This window comes from Ovis aries, chromosome 8 (genome assembly GCF_016772045.2).
Source record: "Ovis aries strain OAR_USU_Benz2616 breed Rambouillet chromosome 8, ARS-UI_Ramb_v3.0, whole genome shotgun sequence".
In the NCBI taxonomy this organism is placed as follows: Eukaryota; Metazoa; Chordata; class Mammalia; order Artiodactyla; family Bovidae; genus Ovis; species Ovis aries.
The window spans coordinates 26147162-26166245 of NC_056061.1; the positions used below are offsets into that span (position 1 = coordinate 26147162).

Sequence of the window (19084 nt, forward strand, 5' to 3'; positions counted from 1 at the left end):
TAGTGGCAGCCAAATAGATAAAAATATTTTCTAAAGCATGTCGCTTAAAATGCATGCAGTCATGTTGCCATTGGGTTGGGTACTAGGCTCAAGAGAAGGGGAATTCCTATTTTTCCGACTTGTCTTAGAGCAGGAACTGATGGGCATCGTGCCTTGGGGCACAGTAAGCCCTCAGTGAGTGAGTGTGGTTGAAATTCTACATGGATGAAAGAGAAATTTAAAGGTCCAACCACCAGCACCACTCCTTTTCTCTGCATGGCATTTGAAGCATGTTATGTATGAGGCCCTCGGGGAACAGACCGCTGGGGTCTTTTCTTGGGACTCCTTCACTCCCTCTCTCCCTGCTGGCTCCCCATCCTCACTTCAGAGACGTCTTTTCCCCTGACCTGCCTCCTTCCTTCCCCTGGAGCCTAAGTATTCTGGGGCACCATTGCAACCAATCTAATGATAAGGGAGGCCAATTTTCCTTCCCATTCTGTCATGCTGGTTAAGAGTTCTATTTCTGTGGGTAAAACAGTATTCCCTGGACTATGGGCTGACTGCTGTGGGCTAAAGGCTAGTTTATTGAGCCTTGCCCATGAAGCTGCTACATCACAGGCCAGATGGTCGTGCAGGCATCATGCAAGAGGGAATTAAGTCCTCCAAATAACCTATAGCTGTAACTGGAAAATGTCACTATGACCTTTTTTCCAGTGCTTTTTAAACTCGGGCTTTAAAATTCTTTTTTTCTTTCTTTCTTTTTAAATTAGGCAATAGGTCACATGGAGCAATAGTTTAAAAGCTCAGAAGGTGAAAATTCTCCCTCATCCTCCTCTTCCTCAGCTTAGCCCCGTTCTCAGAGGCAACCAATGCACCAATGTCTTATGTGTCCTCCATACACATTTTATACGTGTACAAGCGGATGTGCACACACGCACACACACACACACACATACTCACATATTCCCTACTTCTAATGTTTTCCCACAAAATAGCAGCACTATTTACACATTGGTCTGCACCTTGCTTTTTTTTTTTTTAATCACTTAACAGTATATTTTGGAGGTCATTCCACATCTGTTACTGATATTTCTTTCATCATGGATTCCAAACACACATGAAGCAATCCACGTTCTGATCATTTCTCTTTCCTTGGAAACTGGCCATTGGTTTTCATCTGTGTCTTCCCCTTGCTGGTGTGTGACTTCTACCACACGATGGTCCAGTCACATTCTTTGAATAGCCTTCCAGAAAAAATGATCTTAATAAGCCTTAGTGCCTTTCCCTGGAGGATAAGCAAATGATTTTACATGACTGGGGGCTCTGCCAGCACATTGGTGCCACACTACTGTTAGTTTAAACCACATCTTGAATAGGGTCCCTTAAGGTCATGAAGTGGGGACTTCAAGAACTGACCTGACTCCTGAGGTTGTGGCATGTTTTCTCTTGTTCCAGACACTAGAATGAACCGAAGCATTCCTGTGGAGGTGGATGAATCGGAACCATACCCCAGTCAGTTGCTGAAACCCCTCTCAGAATATTTCCTGGCAGAGGAGTCAGAACCGCCTGCTCCAGATGCAAGGAACACGGCGCCTAACAACTTGTCTGCATCCCCGACTGCTCAGTCTTCCTCCATAGACTTTCCTCAGGCTCACCCGCCCCTGCAACTATCAAATCTCCAGCAGCCTGTGTCCCCGAGGGTCACCTGCCTGCGCGCCAAAGTCTTGGCAGAGAGTGAAGACAGCTTGTGGAGGAGACACCTGGATCCCAGCAAAGACTTCCCCTCAGGCTCCTGTGCAGCCGGGGAGCCCGAGACTCAGTCTGTGGCTGGAGCCTTCCCCCAGGAGCACCAGTTTTCCGTTACGGAAAAACGTAGTCAATGGCTGGGATCTTGGCTTTCAGCAACTTCCCCCGACACCGGCCGTGACTCTGAAAAATCCGACCAAAGTGTACCTAATGCCTCAGCAGCCCCCCAGAGTGGTAGCCAGGAGATGGTGCCCCAGCCCCACAGAAGCCGAGCAGCCCCAGACCCACCTACAATAGACACGGGGTATGATTCACAGCCGCAGGACATCCTGGGCATCAGGCAACTGGAAAGGCCCCTACCCCTCACCTCCGTGTGTTACCTCCAGGACCTCCCCAGACCTCTCAGATCCAGGGAGTTCCATCAGTATGAACCTCAGAGATACCCAGCGTGTGCACGGATGCTGCCCCCCGAGCCCTCCGGGCAAGCTCAGCGGAACTATCACTACTATTGTCCTGGAGGCCCTGACCGCCAGGTGCCATGTAAGTGAGTTGCTCTCCTCTGGATGGCGTGGCCCAGGTAACTGAGTAAACGGGAATCTCGTGTCAGTGTCTCGCATCGCTAGACAAGTACAGGCAGGTCAGCAGGCAGGGAGGGCACTCTGCTTCCTATGGCGCCCTCCATGTGTGTTTGGATTTGCAAGGGGCTTTAGAAATATGCTTTATCTTGGCCCAGAGCCTGTATCACTTGGAACCTGCCTCTCTAGGAAACGTTAAGAAGAAAACAGACTGCTCTCTAGGGTAGCTGAAGTGAAACTTACCTAGAGGCAGGGAGCCATCCCAAATGACTTCTAGAAATTTTTGTTGTCCAAATTCTTGGGCATTCCTTACATGCTTGTTCTCCACCTTAGATTTTCCAGAGAAAAATCTCTGAATTTTTTTGCCTTCAGTCAAAAAAATCAGAAGGTGCCCAGAATGTCACTGAGACTTCAAACTCATGGCATTACATGAAGGTCCCATCATTCCTGTATTTCTGTTGCTTAAAGCCCTTTGGAGGTTGAACCATCCACACCTACCCTATGATCCAGCCACACTCAAGGACTGGCAGCCCCCTAACATGTCGAGCTATTTCATAGACTCCTGCATTGTCCACATGCTTCTGTCTACCTAGGATTTTTCCCCTTCTTGTATGCATTTGAACCAGTTCTATACCTTTTAACTGTTTTCTCAAGTTCTAATGTGTATACTGTAAAGTTTGCCCTTCCTCGTTCATTGAAGGCTAGTGTATTTAGTGTATGCAGCCATCGCTACATACATCTTTTAAGACTTAGCTCAGGTGTCCCACTGACAGCCTCCCCAGATCACTCCCTTCTTCAGGCTCTCTGTTTCCTTATGCTCTGCCTGGCACACCTAATGCCAGCGTGGCATCTCCTTTGGGCCTTTTTTACTTCTCTTGTCAGACTGTAAGCTTTTCACATCAGCAAATTGTGTATTTTCAATCCATAATTCCCCAGCATTTAGCACAGTGACCAATATCATACAAGACTCTCAACAAATTATGTCCAATGAACGAATGAAATGCATCAGTACAGTAAGCATCTCTGAAAGTGATAAACTCTTAGACTGAGATAGAAGGTCCATTACAGTTCTTGATGTCAAGTCTCCATGAGGCTGCTGGAAAATAGCAATAGGGCTTTACAGATGAAACACTGGCTGAGAGGCTGGGAGATGCAATATTTTTCTTAGCACATAAATACCATATCAAAAACAGTTTGAAGAGTCTGACCAAATCTGATGCCTAGCTTTAAAATAATTATGGAAATAATCACGAGTCCTATAATCAATCACAATTTATTTATTTGTACATGTACATTTAATATAAAGCTTCCTAAAGCAAATTCAGCAACAGGGTAACTCATAGTTTAGAAAAAGAAAACGTGAGGTAAAGGAATTTAACTTAGATGATGCCTGAAAGAAAACAGGGAAGAATGAATGTGAGTTAAGAGTGAGGCTAAGAGATGAGGCAGCTGCAGGGCTTTGGGAGAAAGAGGCCCTGAGATCTACAACTGGGACTCTGGTGTTGGTGTTGGATGCTGGGCGGTCAGCTGACTGTGAAGCAAGAACACCACTGGTGCTCCAAGTTCAGGAACAGGGTGAGTGTGCTGCTGAAGCTCCTTAAGCACAAATCACTGAACCTTGGCAGGGTCAGGATTTGCATTTTTTTTCTCAATGATTTTTAGGTTAAAAAGGAATCCCACAATACTTTTTTTTTTTTAAGGTTCTACTCTCTGCATTTAAAGGTAATTTTTCTGATCATAATATTTGTTCACTTTCAAAACTCAAATATGCCCAAAAGCCTAGTTCATGTTTCTATCACCCAAATACATTTCCTTATTGGGGTTTGACATATTTACTGGGGTTTTTTGCATGTGTATATTTAATATGATATTAAAATAACTTCAGTATAATTTTCTAGCATTGTTTCAAAATGTTGCATAGTATTTCATCCGATGGATCTATCAAGTTGTTTTTAAGCTATTTTCTGTTGTTGGATATTTTAGTTTCCCATTTCTAATCCAATAAGCAATTATATGATACATCATGTACCTATGCTTTTATCTGCATTTCTGGTTAATTCCTTAGATTAATGTGTGAACATATGAATACTTCATCAAGGGCTTTGTGATACTAAGTCCCAAGCAGTTGCCTTAAACCACTAGCAAGAGAAAGCCTCATTGTGATAGACAGAGAAAGCGTGGACTATTATCATTTGAGGGTCCCAGAAAGATCTTCCCACTTGAAGATATTTTTCCTGTTGAACCCTGAAATGTCATCATTAGCAATCTAGTCCTTGGAGGTAAGCACTGCCCTCCCAGGGCAGGCTCTGTTAAAATACAAACACGCCCGCTGGGAATACTCATAGTCTGTAACACCTGCTTTCTTTATTCAGATTGCCTCCCCTTGTTCTCTGTATTATATCCTTCTATTGACTTGGAGAGGAAAAGGGGGGATCTTAGGATCCTGGGAGTGAAGGCAAGCGATGAAAGGAAGAGAGGAGAAAATTGGGACAAGAGAAGGGACTAATTCATGGAAGGTGTATACATAGCCAATAAGTGTATGAAACCCAGCTTCACGTTACTGAATTTAAGAAATGCAAAAATTTTAAATATATATTTTTCCTAATCAGATACACAAAAATAAAGACCTGGGACAATATCTAATGTTAGTGGGATTATGGGGAAATGAACATTCCCATCTACTCTTGGGTTTTGTTTTTTTATATATTTTGTGATTTTATCTGTTTATGTTTAGCTGCGCTGGGTCTTCGTTGCTATGCTAGGGCTTTTCTCTAGTTGCAGTAAGCAGAGACTGCTCTCTAGTTGCCGTGCACGGGCTTCTCGTTGCGGTGGCTTCTCTTGTTGTGGAGCACAGGTTCTAGCGCACGCAGGCTTCCGTAGTTGCAGCTCCCAGATTCTAGAGTACAGGCTCAATAGTCATGGCACACAGGCTTCGTTGCTCTGTGGCATGAGGGATCTTCCCAGATCTGGGATCGAACCCGTGTCTCCTGCATTAGCAGGCAGATTCTTTACTGAGCCACCAGGGAAGCCCCCATCTACTGTTGATAGGAGTATAAATTGGTACAGTCTTCCAGGAGGCAATTTCACTATCAAAATTTTAAACGTGTCCTATTTGGTCCAGCATCTCACTTGTAAGAATCTATTCTATAGACACATTCAATTAGCGAGTAAAAATACATGAATGAGGACGTTTATTAAAGAATTGTTGCATTAGAGTAAGAATAAAAATCTAAAATGCCTATCAATAAGGGGAAATTATTATAAATAATTATCAAATTATGTTATAAAGGATATAAATTGTTGTAAATAAGTTGTGATTTATTTGTACAATAGACTATTAGGTCCCTGTTACTACACTCTGACATAAAAAAGGCTAAAGAAGCATGCCCTGTGGATCCCATACATGCTATTTTTTTTCACTATATATGTTTAAAAACAGCATGAAAAAGACTGGAAGATGGCCACAACCATTAACAATGATCGTGACGGGGAGGGGAATAAAGAATTAGGAGAGACAGGGAGATTTTTCTTCTAACTCTCTGTACTTTTGTTAAATTTGTTATAGCAAACAGGCATTACTTTTTTTTTAGGGATTACTTTTATAATGTAAGTAAAAGTCAAAAAGAAAAGAGAAAATGGAAATGAGAACATGTGGGCTCACCCTAAATCACCCGCGTGTGCCTTGGCCCTAACATCCAGGGGCCCCTAATTACAGGGAAGAGGGTCAGAGTTGGGCTGATTTTACCTGGGAAAACCAGTGCTTATATTTTGTCCTCAGGGCACTGCAAACCCAGAATATTTCTGAAGCCTCCGATAGCAGTGGCTCCCAAGAAGGTTGCTATGAGGATTAAATGAGATAATGTATTAAAGACACTAGGAAAGTGGCTGGCTTGTAGTAAGCTATCGATAACTAGCAGCTCTTAGTTATTATTGCTGTTATTTAAATAGATCCTGCAGCCCAGCCCTGTAGAGTGCCCCTCTGCTTCTAGATCCCTTTCACTGGCACAGATTTTAAGCGTTCAAAGCAGGTGTACAAATGCTCCGTTTCATGTCAGGCCTATCACTGCACTTAATTGCCAACAAAACCGCTTTAAAAGAGCTGTTCACCTAAGCAATGCTCTTGCAGTTGGAAACCATGGCTACATGATTCTACTTGGCTTCAGAAGAACATTACTTCCTCATCTGCTAGTGAAAATATAAATAAATGCTCATCATGCAAATGGTACAGCTTAGCCCCTGCAAGTTAAAGCACATTGGTTACTAGTCACTGTTTTCCTGTAAAAAAAAAGTTATCAAAGTAGGTGAAAACAAAAAGTGGAAAAGTCTATTTCTTTCCTTCCCCATCATCCCCCAGAGAAGTCAGCCTCTTACTGCCTCAAAATCCTTCCTCTGAAGGTCACTAGAATGGAGGTCATGGCTCTACAATCAAATAAAACCCTTGACGCAAATAAATTGAAAAAAAAAAAAAAAGAATGTATTAAGTCTAAAGTGCTCTTATCTTACTGTAAAATTCTTGCTTTCTATACCGAAGAGACTGAATAAAATAAACCCGTGGACACATGCCCACTATTGCTCGTATAGACCCCCAAACATGATTATTTGTGTGCTAGAATGCATGAGCAGTTAAAAGCAAGGAAAAAACAAAGCAGATGGAAGAGATGATAAAGAAAGGCAGTCCCTTTCAGGAACTACAGCTGTTTACAGCTGGGGGAGTTCCTGTAACAGTTTATGTTGGCCATCTTGTCTTCCTGGCTAAACTGATTGTGTTATATCATCATGTTTTTTTTTTTTTTGACAACTTGAAAATCATATTTTACTTTCTCCCTCATAAATTCTTTTAATATCATTCTTAATAAGGAAGAAAAATGTTGAATGTTTTGACTGATAAGTGGAAAACCTCATTTAGGATTTGGTTTACAAATTCCAAGTGGTCAAAGCCCAGTAACACGAAGACCGTGTGTAACTCAAGCCAAGAGGATCATAAGATTGACGAGTAACATACAGTTCTGGGCACCCATGCATGATTGTGCAAGATTTGTATTTTTGTTCGGTGATGAACACTGCATCAGAATCTAGGAGTTACTCTGCTAACAAATCACTTGTCTATCACATCCCCCACCACCTTCTAGTCTCCATCTTCTTGATGGAATTCTAGGTGCAGAGCACAAGTCTCTGGGGGAGATATCTTGGGGAGAGGTTCCTAAGTCTACCGTGTAGGTGGCTGCTGGCTTGCGTGTCTCCTACTCATACGCTGACTAGTGTGGGTTTGTGTTTCAAAACAGACATCCACAGACAAACAGATTTTCTCTTTCTCTCCTGATTTATTTTGAGCAGCTCAGGAGAACTATAGCCTATTTATCTCTAGTCATTGCATGCCTCGCCATAGAAGTTCAGTAATATCTGTTGAATGAATAAAAAGAAATCTGTTTCCTACTTCCTAGAAAAAGAAGTGATTCCCTAATTATGAGTAGAGGCTTTGTGATCTTAAGCCTTTGAAAGGCCATCTCTTCACTTGTCTTATGGGAGGGCAGGGGAAAGAAAGGAGGTCCCTAGGATTTAGAAACAGACCGGCTCATTTGTTCATCAATTTATCCAAATATTTGCCCAGTTCTATGCTAGGCACTGGGTGTACAGTAGTGAATACAACACCCTGTCTTTGTGGAGTTCATAGTCTACTGGAGATAAGTCTACTGATAAGTAGAAATCAGCAAACAAAATAACAAAGAGTACACATTATAAAGAAAATAGCCAGGTGTTAGAGCAAGCATTAACAGCATGGTGAGAGGAGGCCTCTCTGAGGAAGACACATTTGAGCTGAAATCTAAAGGATGAGAAGGTCCAGGAAGCAAGGACTTTAGTATTGTTAATGTACTGAAAGCAAGTGAATGGAGACACAGCAGAGTGAGCAGTGAGAGAATGATGCTAGAAAATGAAGGAGGCAAGGACTGTGATAGGGATTTGGATTTTTTACTCAGTTTAACTTCATCTTCAGGAAAGCAAAAAATTAAACTCTATAATCCTGAATAAGGAACTTAGAACAGTACTTGGCATGTAACAAGTACTCAGGAAATATTAGCCATTAGTACATATACGATACCCAACTAAACTAGCAAGCCTTGGTCAAAATAGTAGAAGGAAACTATCAAAACTGGAGCAATGAAAAGACGTTCATTTATCTGAAAATGTAGATTTTTTTTTCTCAACTTCTTCACACAACCAGCCAAATTCCAGTGGAACCAGTCAAGTTCCACTAAGGAAATCTGATTTTTGATTGACCCTCTAATATTCAATATTTCTTTGTTTTAAACAATCAAAAGACAGCATAGAGAACTATTTTGTCAGTACCCTAATTTTAAAATTGAGGTGGATCATTTTCATCTGCTCACATAAACCATTGTAAGTTTTTATCACAGGTGGCCATTTCAGAAACAAGAGTTACAGCTAATCAAACACTTAGTCCTCATGCCTTAGTGATTTTAATGATATGATTTGTTGCTATGAGACAAAAACATGCGTGAGAAATAATCTGTTTGAAATCATATGACCTTGCTTCAAAGGCTTTTGATTAACAGCACTAACATACACTTTCTGGAAAAGAAACAAACCCTATGATTAGAGCTTGGTAGTCCTTTTAAAGCAAATAAAACCTTATTAGGCATTTATTAATGGATATGGGAAGCAAGAATGGCTTCAAGCATTAAAAACTTTCAAGGCCACTAGCAAAGTTGCTCCTCTTTTGCCTTTTCTTTCTTCTTTCTACCTCCAAAGGAGAGACTGAAAAATACCCCAGATGGATAGCAGATGAGAAATAGACTCCCTAGAAGACCCAAGACCTAGCAGGCAGATTGTGCCATCCCACACGGCATTACTTGTTGTATGTATATATGAAGCTGACTTTGTCTCTTTCAGTCTTCATTCATAGGCTGAGCGTCCCCCAGGTACTGGCACTGCGCTTTGAGATGTGGTGGCAAACAGACACAGTGTGTACTTTTACAAAGCTTAGAGTCTAGTAGGCAAGGCAGGCAAGAAGTTGACAAGTAGGAGTCATGCTTACTTACACAAACATGAAAAGTGCTAGGAAGAAAGTAAAGTGATGAGATGGGATAAGTAACTGGTGAACAGATGATATCTGAGCTGAGCCCTGAATGTCAAGAAGTTGATCTGTAAAGATACAGGGCAAAACCCTCTGAGCAGAGGGGATGGCAGACTCAGGCTCCCAGAGGTGGGGACCAGCTTGGCGTTCAAGATGAAGAAAGACAGCCAGGGTAGCTAGGGCTTGCTGGACTTTTGAGAGTATAGTAGGAGATAAAATCAAGAAGGTCAGGGAGCCCATTCATGCAAGGTGGATTTGATTTGATTTGATTTGATTTTTCCACTTATTGAAATCTCTGTATTTTCTTTATTAATGTTTTATAGTTCTCAGCATAAAAGCCTTTCACCTTCTTGGTCCGGTTTATTCCTAGGGTATTGTGTGTGTGTGTGTGTGTGTGTGTGTGTGCACATGTGTGCAATTTTTTTTTTTGATCAGGCCTTGAGTTTATTTTTATTTATTTATTTATTTATTTAACTTTATTTTACTTTAAAATACTGTATTGGTTTTGCCATACATTGGCATGAATCCACCACAGGTGTACATGCGATCCCAAACATGAACCCCCCTCCCACCTCCCTCCCCACAACATCCCTCTGGGTCATCCCCGTACACCAGCCCCAAGCATGCTGTATCCTTCATCAGACATAGACTGGTAATTCGATTCTTACATGATAGTATACATGTTTCAATGCCATTCTCCCAAATCATCCCACCCTCTCCCTCTCCCTCTGAGTCCAAAAGTCCGCTATACACATCTGTGTCTTTTTTGCTGTCTTGCATACAGGGTCATCACTGCCATCTTTCTAAATTCCATATATATGTGTTAGTATACTGTATTGGTGTTTTTCTTTCTGGCTTACTTCACTCTCTATAATCGGCTCCAGTTTCATCCATCTCAACAGAACTGATTCAAATGTATTCTTTTTAACGGCTGAGTAATACTCCATTGTGTATATGTACCACAGCTTTCTTATCCATTCATCTGCTAATGGACATCTAGGTTGTTTCCATGTCCTGGCTATTATAAACAGTGCTGCGATGAACATTGGGGTACATGTGTCTCTTTCAATTCTGGTTTCCTCGGTGTGTATGCCCAGCAGTGGGATTGCTGGGTCATATGGCAGTTCTATTTGCAATGTTTTAAGGAATCTCCACACTGTTCTCCATAGTGGCTGTACTAGTTTGCATTCCCACCAACAGTGTAGGAGGGTTCCCTTTTCTCCACACCCTCTCCAGCATTTATTGCTTGCAGATTTTTGGATCACAGACATTCTGACTGGTGTGAAGTGGTATCTCATTGTGGTTTTGATTTGCATTTCTCTAATAATAAGTGATGTTGAGCATCTTCTCATGTGTTTGTTAGCCATCAGTATGTCTTCTTTGGGGAAATGTCTATTTAGTTCTTTGGCCCATTTTTTGATTGGGTCATTTATTTTTCTGGAATTGAGTTGCTTGTATATTTTTGAGATTAGTTGTTTGTCAGTTGTTTCATTTGCTATTATTTTCTCCCATTCAAAAGGCTGTTTTTCACCTTGCTTATATTTTCCTTTGTTGTGCAGAAGCCTTTAATTTTAATTAGATCCCATTTGTTTATTTTTGCTTTTATTTCCAGAATTCTGGGAGGTGGATCATAGAGGATCCTGCTGTGATTTATGTCGGAGAGTGTTTTGCCTATCAAGGTGGATTTTAAATGCAATAGGAAATCTCTGAAGGACTCTATCTATAGCTAGCTTTGTAAAGGGTCTATCCATACAAGACTCACCTAAAAACATGGCTGCTGCTGCTGCTGCTAAGTTGCTTCAGTCGTGTCCAACTCTGTGTGACCCCATAGATGGCAGCCCACCAGGCTCCCCTGTCCCTGGGATTCTCCAGGCAAGAACACCGGAGTGGGTTGCCATTTCCTTCTCCAATGCATGAAAGTGAAAAGTGAAAGTGAAGTTGCTCAGTCTAGTCCGACTCCTAGTGACCCCATGGACTGCAGCCCACCAGGCTCTTCTGTCCATGGGATTCTCCAGGCAAGAACACTGGAGTGAGTTTCCACTGCCTTCTCCAAAAACATGGCTAGCCCTTGCCTAATGACCTGATGGCATTGGCACTTTTTGCTCTGTTCTAGCTGGGAAAGGGCCTTTCCTGGTGGCTCAGTGGTGAAGAATCCGCCTGCCAATGCAGGAGACATGGGTTCAATCCCTAGGTCAGGAAGTCCCCTGGAGAAGGGAATGGCAACCCACTGCAGTATTCTTGTCTGGGAAATCCTGGGGACAGAGAAGCCTGGAGGGCTATAGTCCATGGGGTCTCAAAGAGTCAGACAAGATTTAGTGACTAAACAACAACTGGGGCAAAGAGCAGCAAGAGAGACCAGGCCTATGGCCCTGAAACTCCAGCTGGTGAGGTGGACCCCTTGGAACTTATCTGACCTGACCCAGGGTGGCCATAAAAACAAAACCTTGTTTTATCTTGTTCTAGATCATAGGGGTCTCTGTGGTCCTGTCTCCCCATTCTTAGAGATGCCATCCAAGTCCTGGTCTTTGTCAGCCAGCGGGTAGGCCCAGGCAGATCCTTTTATCCTCTTCCCCTTCCTTAAGCCCCAAATATCATGACCAGGCCTAAGCAAGAGCAGAGCAAGGGTCATGGTCAGGGCCACAAGACAAGCTGTGTTCAGAGGGATGTGGTCAGTTTTGCCAGAGGAAGCATGACCTGGTGTCATGGGTCAAAGCAGACAATAGACTAAGTCCAGGGAATCTGACCAAGCTTGAAAGACTGGCTGGGGCACATTTCCAGGGTCACCAGTCACGTTTCCTGAGCCCACACAGTGCGGACCCGGTAGTGGCCACGCTAATGAACACACATATTATTAGTCTTCTGTACTTGAGGCCATATTCCTCTAGACAGTTCTTGGCTACTTAGCAAACCAATAAAAATCTTAACCACATTCTCACCCTCCACACCCTGGTGCTGCCGATCTGCTTCTTCTGTTATTTCTCACTTGCAAGTTTTGTTTTACCCTATTTCCCTGCAAGTATCCTACCTACACGACAGGCAAATTGGTTATCACTTTTGTAATCAGGAGAAGAATAAAGACCAGTAACGATCTTTTGAATATCAAGGTTCCTTCTTGCCCTAACTAGCTATGCCTGCTTGATCATCCAAGTTCTTACTTGGGCAGAGGTGGCAATACTTGGATCCCCAGGACGTGCTCGGAGGGGATCCACATGGCTCTTTTTGCAGGGTTATACATGCCTCTCTCCAATCCTACAGGCTGAGCTCACCCCAACATGCATTCAGCCTCTCAGACTTCCCACACTCAGGCCCCATTGGATCTGGACAGTTCCCTCAGAGCCTTCCTCTCCCACCCTTCCTGGGTTCCTTGCTTCCCTCCTCTGGCCCTCACTTCTCTTCTCGCCCTGGGTCAGCCTGGTTGCCTTTAATCCTTTGGGGTTCTGTTACTCCTGGGCCTGGCTGGGGCTAACTTTCTCCCAGGTTAGAAATTCATGTAAGTTGATGCGAAGACTGGCTTTGCTTGAAGACCTGCCCTCTTCTAACTGCCTGGCCCCAAGTGCACATGGCCTTTAGCAAGAGAGGACTGACACAGTTGTGAGCTGTTGCCAACTGCTTGGCTACTTCCCAGGGATATGAGCCAAGTTTTCATTCATTTACTTCTTCCTAAGAGGGATTGAAAAAGCTGACTTGAAACTCAACATTCAAAAAACAAGTATCATGGCATCCATTCCCATAACTTTGTGGCAAATAGAAGGGGAAAAATTGAAAGCAGTGACATATTTTTTTCCCCCTTGGGCTCCAAAATCATTGCACTGGTCATAATAGTCATGAAATTAAAAGACACTGCTCCTTGGAAGGAAAGCTATGACAAACATAGACAGCACATTAAAAAGCAGAGACATCGCTTTGCCAACCAAGGTCCATCTAGTCAAAGCTATGGTTTTTCCAGAAGTCTCATACCGATGTGAGAGTTGGACCACAAAGAAGGCTGAGTGCTGAAGAACTGATGCTTTCAATCTGTGGTGCTGGAGGAGACTCTTGAGGGTCCCTTATATGCAGAGTATATCATGAGAAACGCTGGGCTGGATGAAGCACAAGCTGGAATCAAAATTGCCAGGAGAAATATCAAAAACCTCAGATATGCAAATGACACCACCCTTATGACAGAAAGTGAAGAAGAAATAAAGAACCTCTTGGTAAAAGTGAAAGAGGAGAGTGAAAAAGTTGGCTTAAAGCTCAACTTTCAGAAAACTAAGACCATGGCATCCAGTCCCATCACTTCATGGCAAATAGATGGGAAACAGAGGAAACAGTGGCTGACTTTATATTTGGAGCTCCAAAATCACTGCAGATGGTGATTGCAGCCATGAAATTAAAAGACGCTTACTCCTTGGAAGAAAAGTTATGACCAACTGGGACAGTATATTAAAAAGCAGAGACATTACTTTGTCAACAAACATCTGTCTAGTCAAGGCTATGGTTTTTCCAGTGGTCATGTATGGATGTGAGAGTTGGACTATAAAGAGGGCTGAGCACCAAAGAATTGATGCTTTTAAACTGTGGTGTTGGAGAAGACTCTTGAGAGTCCCTTGGACTGCAAGGAGATCCAACCAGTCCATCCTAAGGGAAATCAGTCCTGCGTGTTCATTGTAAGGACTGATGTTAAAGCTGAAACTCCAGTATTTTGGCCACCTGATGTGAAGTGCTGACTCATTTGAAAAGCCCCTGATGTTGGGAAAGATTGAAAGCAGGAGGTAAAGGGGACAACAGAGGATGAGATGGTTAAATGGCATCACTGACTCAATGGACATGAGTTTGGGTAAACTCTGGGAGTTGGTGATTGGCAGGGAGGCCTGGCATGCTGCGCTTCATGGGGTCGCAAAGAGTCAGACATGACTGAGCGGCTGAACTGAACTGAACTGGACTGCAAGGAGATCAAACCAGTCAATCTTAAAGGAAATCAATCCTGAATATTCATTGGAAGCACTGATACTGAGGCTGAAGTTCCAATACTTTGGCCACCTGATGCGAAGAACCAACTCATTGGAAAAGACCCTGATGCTGGGAAAGACTGAAGGAGAAAGGAGAAGGGGGCAGCAGAGGATGAGTTGGTAGATAACATCAGTGACTCAATGGGCATGAATCTGAGCAAACTCTGGGAGATAGTAGAGGACAGAGGAGCCTGGCATGCTACAGTCCATGGGGTCACAAAGAGTCAGACATGACTTAACAACTGAACAGCAGCAAAGAGGGACTGGTGTATGTGTGTGGAGGGGAGGTATGTCCAGGGAAGGAAATGAGCAAGTAGTGATTCTGTAGCTATCATGAGGATAATTTCTCCTAATCTTAGGTTTTAAAACTTGGGGAATTATGTTAGGAATAGTGGTGACCTGGACCCCTTGGAATGTATGTGACCTGACCCAGGAAGGCTGTAACAGCAAAACCTGGTGGTATAGCTCATCCTAGACCAAAGGGTTCTCTGTGGTCATACCTCCCCATTCTTAAAGATACCCTCCAAATCCTGGTCCTTATCAGCTGTGGGGCTGGAATCAGCTCAGTTTGGATTGTTTTAAGCATCTTATTTAAATGATGCTTAAACATTAAACTCATCATTTCACAGGTGTTTTTGTTTAGGAAAACAATAAAGACAATGACTCAGTTTAACAAAAACTATCAAGTGAATAATAGTACAGAAATGTGGCAAACATCTCCGAGGTGGTAAATGATATATAGAACCCTCAGTTGGTATAAAGACAAAAATTTGCACTGAGCTTACCTCTGCTTTCATGCAAAGGAGCCACAGTCAGTCTTCCCTGTTCTCTTTGCTGTCTTCACCTACAGATGGCCATGATTACCCTCGAGCAGCCTACCAGCAAGTGATCCAGCCAGCTCTACCTGGGCAGGACCCACCTGGAGCCCATGTGAGAGGCCTGCACCCTGTGCAGAAGGTCATCCTGAGTTTTCCCAGCTCCTGGGACCAAGAAGAGAGGCCTCCACAGAGAAACTACTCTCCCCCAGGTCTCCCCAGGTATCAGTAAGTACAACTCATGGGGCCAAATTTCAGACAGTTTTAACGTGAAAAAGAATGACGCCAATGCAATCAATATGTATCAGAACTCTATTCCTTTGCCACACAGGCTGGTGACCAAGTCTCACAGTTGAACACCCCACATAGACTTTTCAGGTCAGGAGGAAACGGAAGCTGTGTGATAAGAATCTGTTCACCAGACACATGAAACCCTTGAAGGAAAGGCTCTTAAGATGCTAAGTCACACCTGCTTTTACTTCCAGATCTCTTGGCCTTTTGAATCAAGAAATAGGTTTTCATTTTCACTATGACTGACTTCCAAGGCTACAAAATTCTTTTTTTATATCCCTAGTCTCTACATCTGTTTAAGTCCATTTCTTACTTTGAAATTTTGAATTCAGTTGGTTCTCAACAGAAATTTAAAACAACTGTTATTTTGTAATAAAACATTCACTCATGTTTAACACCATTATTAGGTCTTTCCAATATTTCTTCTAGAAAAATAATTTTGGCTTTTCTTGACTTTTATTGTCTAATCTTTTAATCATATTTCTCTTCATTGTTCTTTTTTGACTCCTCAAGTTTTTTTTTTTCTCTTCATTTATAGATCTAAAATATACAGGGAAACCTCATGTAAATGGAGCTTCCTAATTTATGACAAAATTGGAAAGAGAGTAGATAAAACATTTGCTCTTGCTCAAGCACAACTTTTATCTATCACTCAAAGTAAATCTATATTCCATTTTGAGAACGGAATGAGATATGAACCTCTTATTGAAGCAATTTTTTTCAGAAATGGAGAAATAGGTAATCAGCTCAAAAAGTGTATTGAAAAAAGAGCCTACTCTATTTACAATGGCAAATAAGGTGCTCTTCACTCAAAAGCCAACAACCCTCAGATTTTCTTTGCAGACAGATGCCTTATTTTTTTTTTTTACAAACAAAATAGAATGGAATTTAAGTAATGGAATTAAGTAATGATTTTATAGTCAGATCAGCACTCTTGCAGAAAGCAATCTAAAATTTCAAGAAAACAAAATTTGAGCATCTCTATGTGTAGTGTTGAATAGGAGAGGCAATAGTAATTTTTAAAGTGAACTTTTATTTTGAAATAATTTTGGATTTATTTATCGTAAATAGTACAGAGCAATCACTTTCATAACATCAATTAAAGCTTGCTATGGTCTCCAAGGATTTATCATTTTAAGATAATGAAAAGTAAGTTCAGGTAATGAGATTAATTCTCTTCTTACTGATCTTTGGAAGGAGAACCTTAATACAGAAAGATTACTCGGTCATTACTCTCCATGATATTGTTTATATATAAAAGTTTTTTTTTAATAGTATCAAGGCCCTAAGATTTCTTTGTCAAATGAGCATGCATGCATGAAGTCACTTCAGTCATATCTGACTCTTTGTGACCGTATGGACTATAGCCCTCCAGGCTGCTCTGTCCATGGGATTCTCCAGGCAAGAATATTGGAGTGGGTTACCATGCCCTTCTCCAAGGTACCATGCTCTTCCCAACCTAGGAATCAACCATGTCTCTTAGGTCTCCTGCCTTGGCAGGCACGTTCTTTACCACTAGCGCCACCTGGGAAGCTTTGTCAAATGAGCAATCATCTTTTGTATACAACTAAGTAACTTTTTTTCAACATTCAGAAAACGAAGATCATGGTATCCAGTCCCATCACTTCATGGGAAATAGATGGGGAAACAGTAGAAACAGTGTCAGACTTTATTTTTTTGGGCTCCAAAATCACTGCAGATGGTGACTGCAGCCATGAAATTAAAAGACGCTTACTCCTTGGAAGAAAAGTTATGACCAACCTAAATGGTATATTCAAAAGTAGAGACATTACTTTGCCGACTAAGGTCCGTCTAGTCAAGGCTATGGTTTTTCCTGTGGTCATGTATGGATGTGAGAGTTGGACTGTGAAGAAGGCTGAGCACCGAAGAATTGATGCTTTTGAACTGTGGTATTGGAGAAGACTCTTGAGAGTCCCTTGGACTGCAAGGAGATCCAACCAGTCCATCCTAAAGGAGATCACCCCTGGGATTTCTTTGGAAGGAATGATGCTAAAGCTGAAACTCCAGTACTTTGGCCACCTCATGCGAAGAGTTGACTCATTGGAAAAGACTCTGATGCTGGGAGGGATTGGGGGCAGGAGGAGAAGGGGACGACAGAGGATGAGATGGCTGGATGGCATCACGGACTCGATGGACGTGAGTCTGAGTGAACTCCGGGAGATGGTGATGGACAGGGAGGCCTGGCGTGCTGCAATTCATGGGGTCGCAAAGAGTCGGACACGACTGAGTGACTGAACTGAACTGAACTGAAGTAACTTTGGGTACAAAGGCAGTTAATGCAAAAAGAATATGGAATTGGATCCCCATTAGATGAAGGCATATTGTGTAGAAATTTTTTACTATATTAATATAAAATAAAAATAACTTCCTCAAACACCACAATTAGAAATATATTATTAATAGCATAGTTGAGATTTTGTATAATTTTAAATCTGGTTACATAGGACTTTCAGAATTTTTTGATTACTCTTTTGGGTAAAAATATGAAAGCAAAAGCAATAATCCACTAAAACTAGGCTTATACACATAGATATTACATTCAAAACTTTTTTAAAATTTATAACATAAAACAATTGCAAACACATAACAAGTAACATTCCTGTTCCCGCTACCTAGATTTTTAAAAATGTTAACAATGCCACATTTACTTCATATTTTTTTGAAGAAATAAAATATTATAGATACAGTTTTAGTCCCCCTAGCAGTTAGAATTCAGTTACCAAAAACAGAAACAACTCTAGCTGTTGTAAACAGAAAGGATTTAATATAAGGAATTGAGTGCTTATGACGTTGGAGGTTAGAGGTTTTAGGTTGGGCTTCCAGGAATGGTCCCAGGGCAATATCACAGACCTGGGGAACAGAGGGGCTGCTTCCTCTGGCCTGGTCAGAGAGGCAGAGGGCCAGAAAGCCACCACAGGGCTCTCCATTCTAGGCCATGCTGCCAGCACCAACCAGAATCAGGAAGCTGCCACCGCAGCTATTGGAAACATTCCATGCCTACAAGATCTGCACTGGCGAAATACCGATGCCCATGCCCTTCTCTTGACACTGTGAAGCTGTACTGGAACACTGGGAGGCCTCCTCAGCACCCCATGGCAGCACTTAGCAACAGAAACCACAGAAGCGGCAGAAGCATGGCCCGCATGTCCTTCTGCCTTCCAAATCTCACACGAGTGCATCTGATCATTCTTCTCAGCAGACTGTTCATAGGAATACTGGTGACCAAAATAATAAGAATGACGCCATATGATAATATGGTAGAAATGTCTTTAGTAGGTCTTCAAAATTGGATTTTCATTTGTGAACTATTAGCAGCATAGATACTTTTTTTTTTTTTTTTTTGGCTGTGCCATGCAGCATGCAGAATTTTAGCTCCTGGACCAGGGATCAAATCTGCACCTCCTAGAGTGGAACCAAGGAGTCTTAACCACTGGGCCAGCAAAGAGGCCCCACAACACAGATACTTTTAAACCTACATGGTCTTTTCTACCTTTTAATACATCAATAAATGTTATCTGTTGTTGTTGTGTTAGTTGTGACTCTTTGCGACCCCATGGACTATAGCCCACCAGGCTG

At 42.2% G+C, this 19084-nt stretch overlaps 1 protein-coding gene across 6 annotated transcripts in view; it reads left to right on the plus strand.

Moving 5' to 3' along the window:
* The window catches only part of TRAF3IP2 (TRAF3 interacting protein 2), a 46471-nt gene that overhangs the window by 11379 nt on the left and 16008 nt on the right, over window positions 1-19084 (plus strand). For 2 of the 6 annotated variants that reach the window (XM_004011198.6, XM_060419491.1), the window contains exons 2-3: window positions 1435-2265; window positions 15232-15424. In XM_004011198.6, the coding sequence (XP_004011247.2) occupies window positions 1443-2265; window positions 15232-15424 (1016 nt within the window). In that variant the 5' untranslated portion in view covers window positions 1435-1442. Of the gene's footprint in view, window positions 1-1434; window positions 2303-15231; window positions 15425-19084 lie in introns of all 6 variants that reach the window. The other 4 variants (XM_060419492.1, XM_015097341.4, XM_042253312.2 and 1 more) reach the window with 3 other exon arrangements.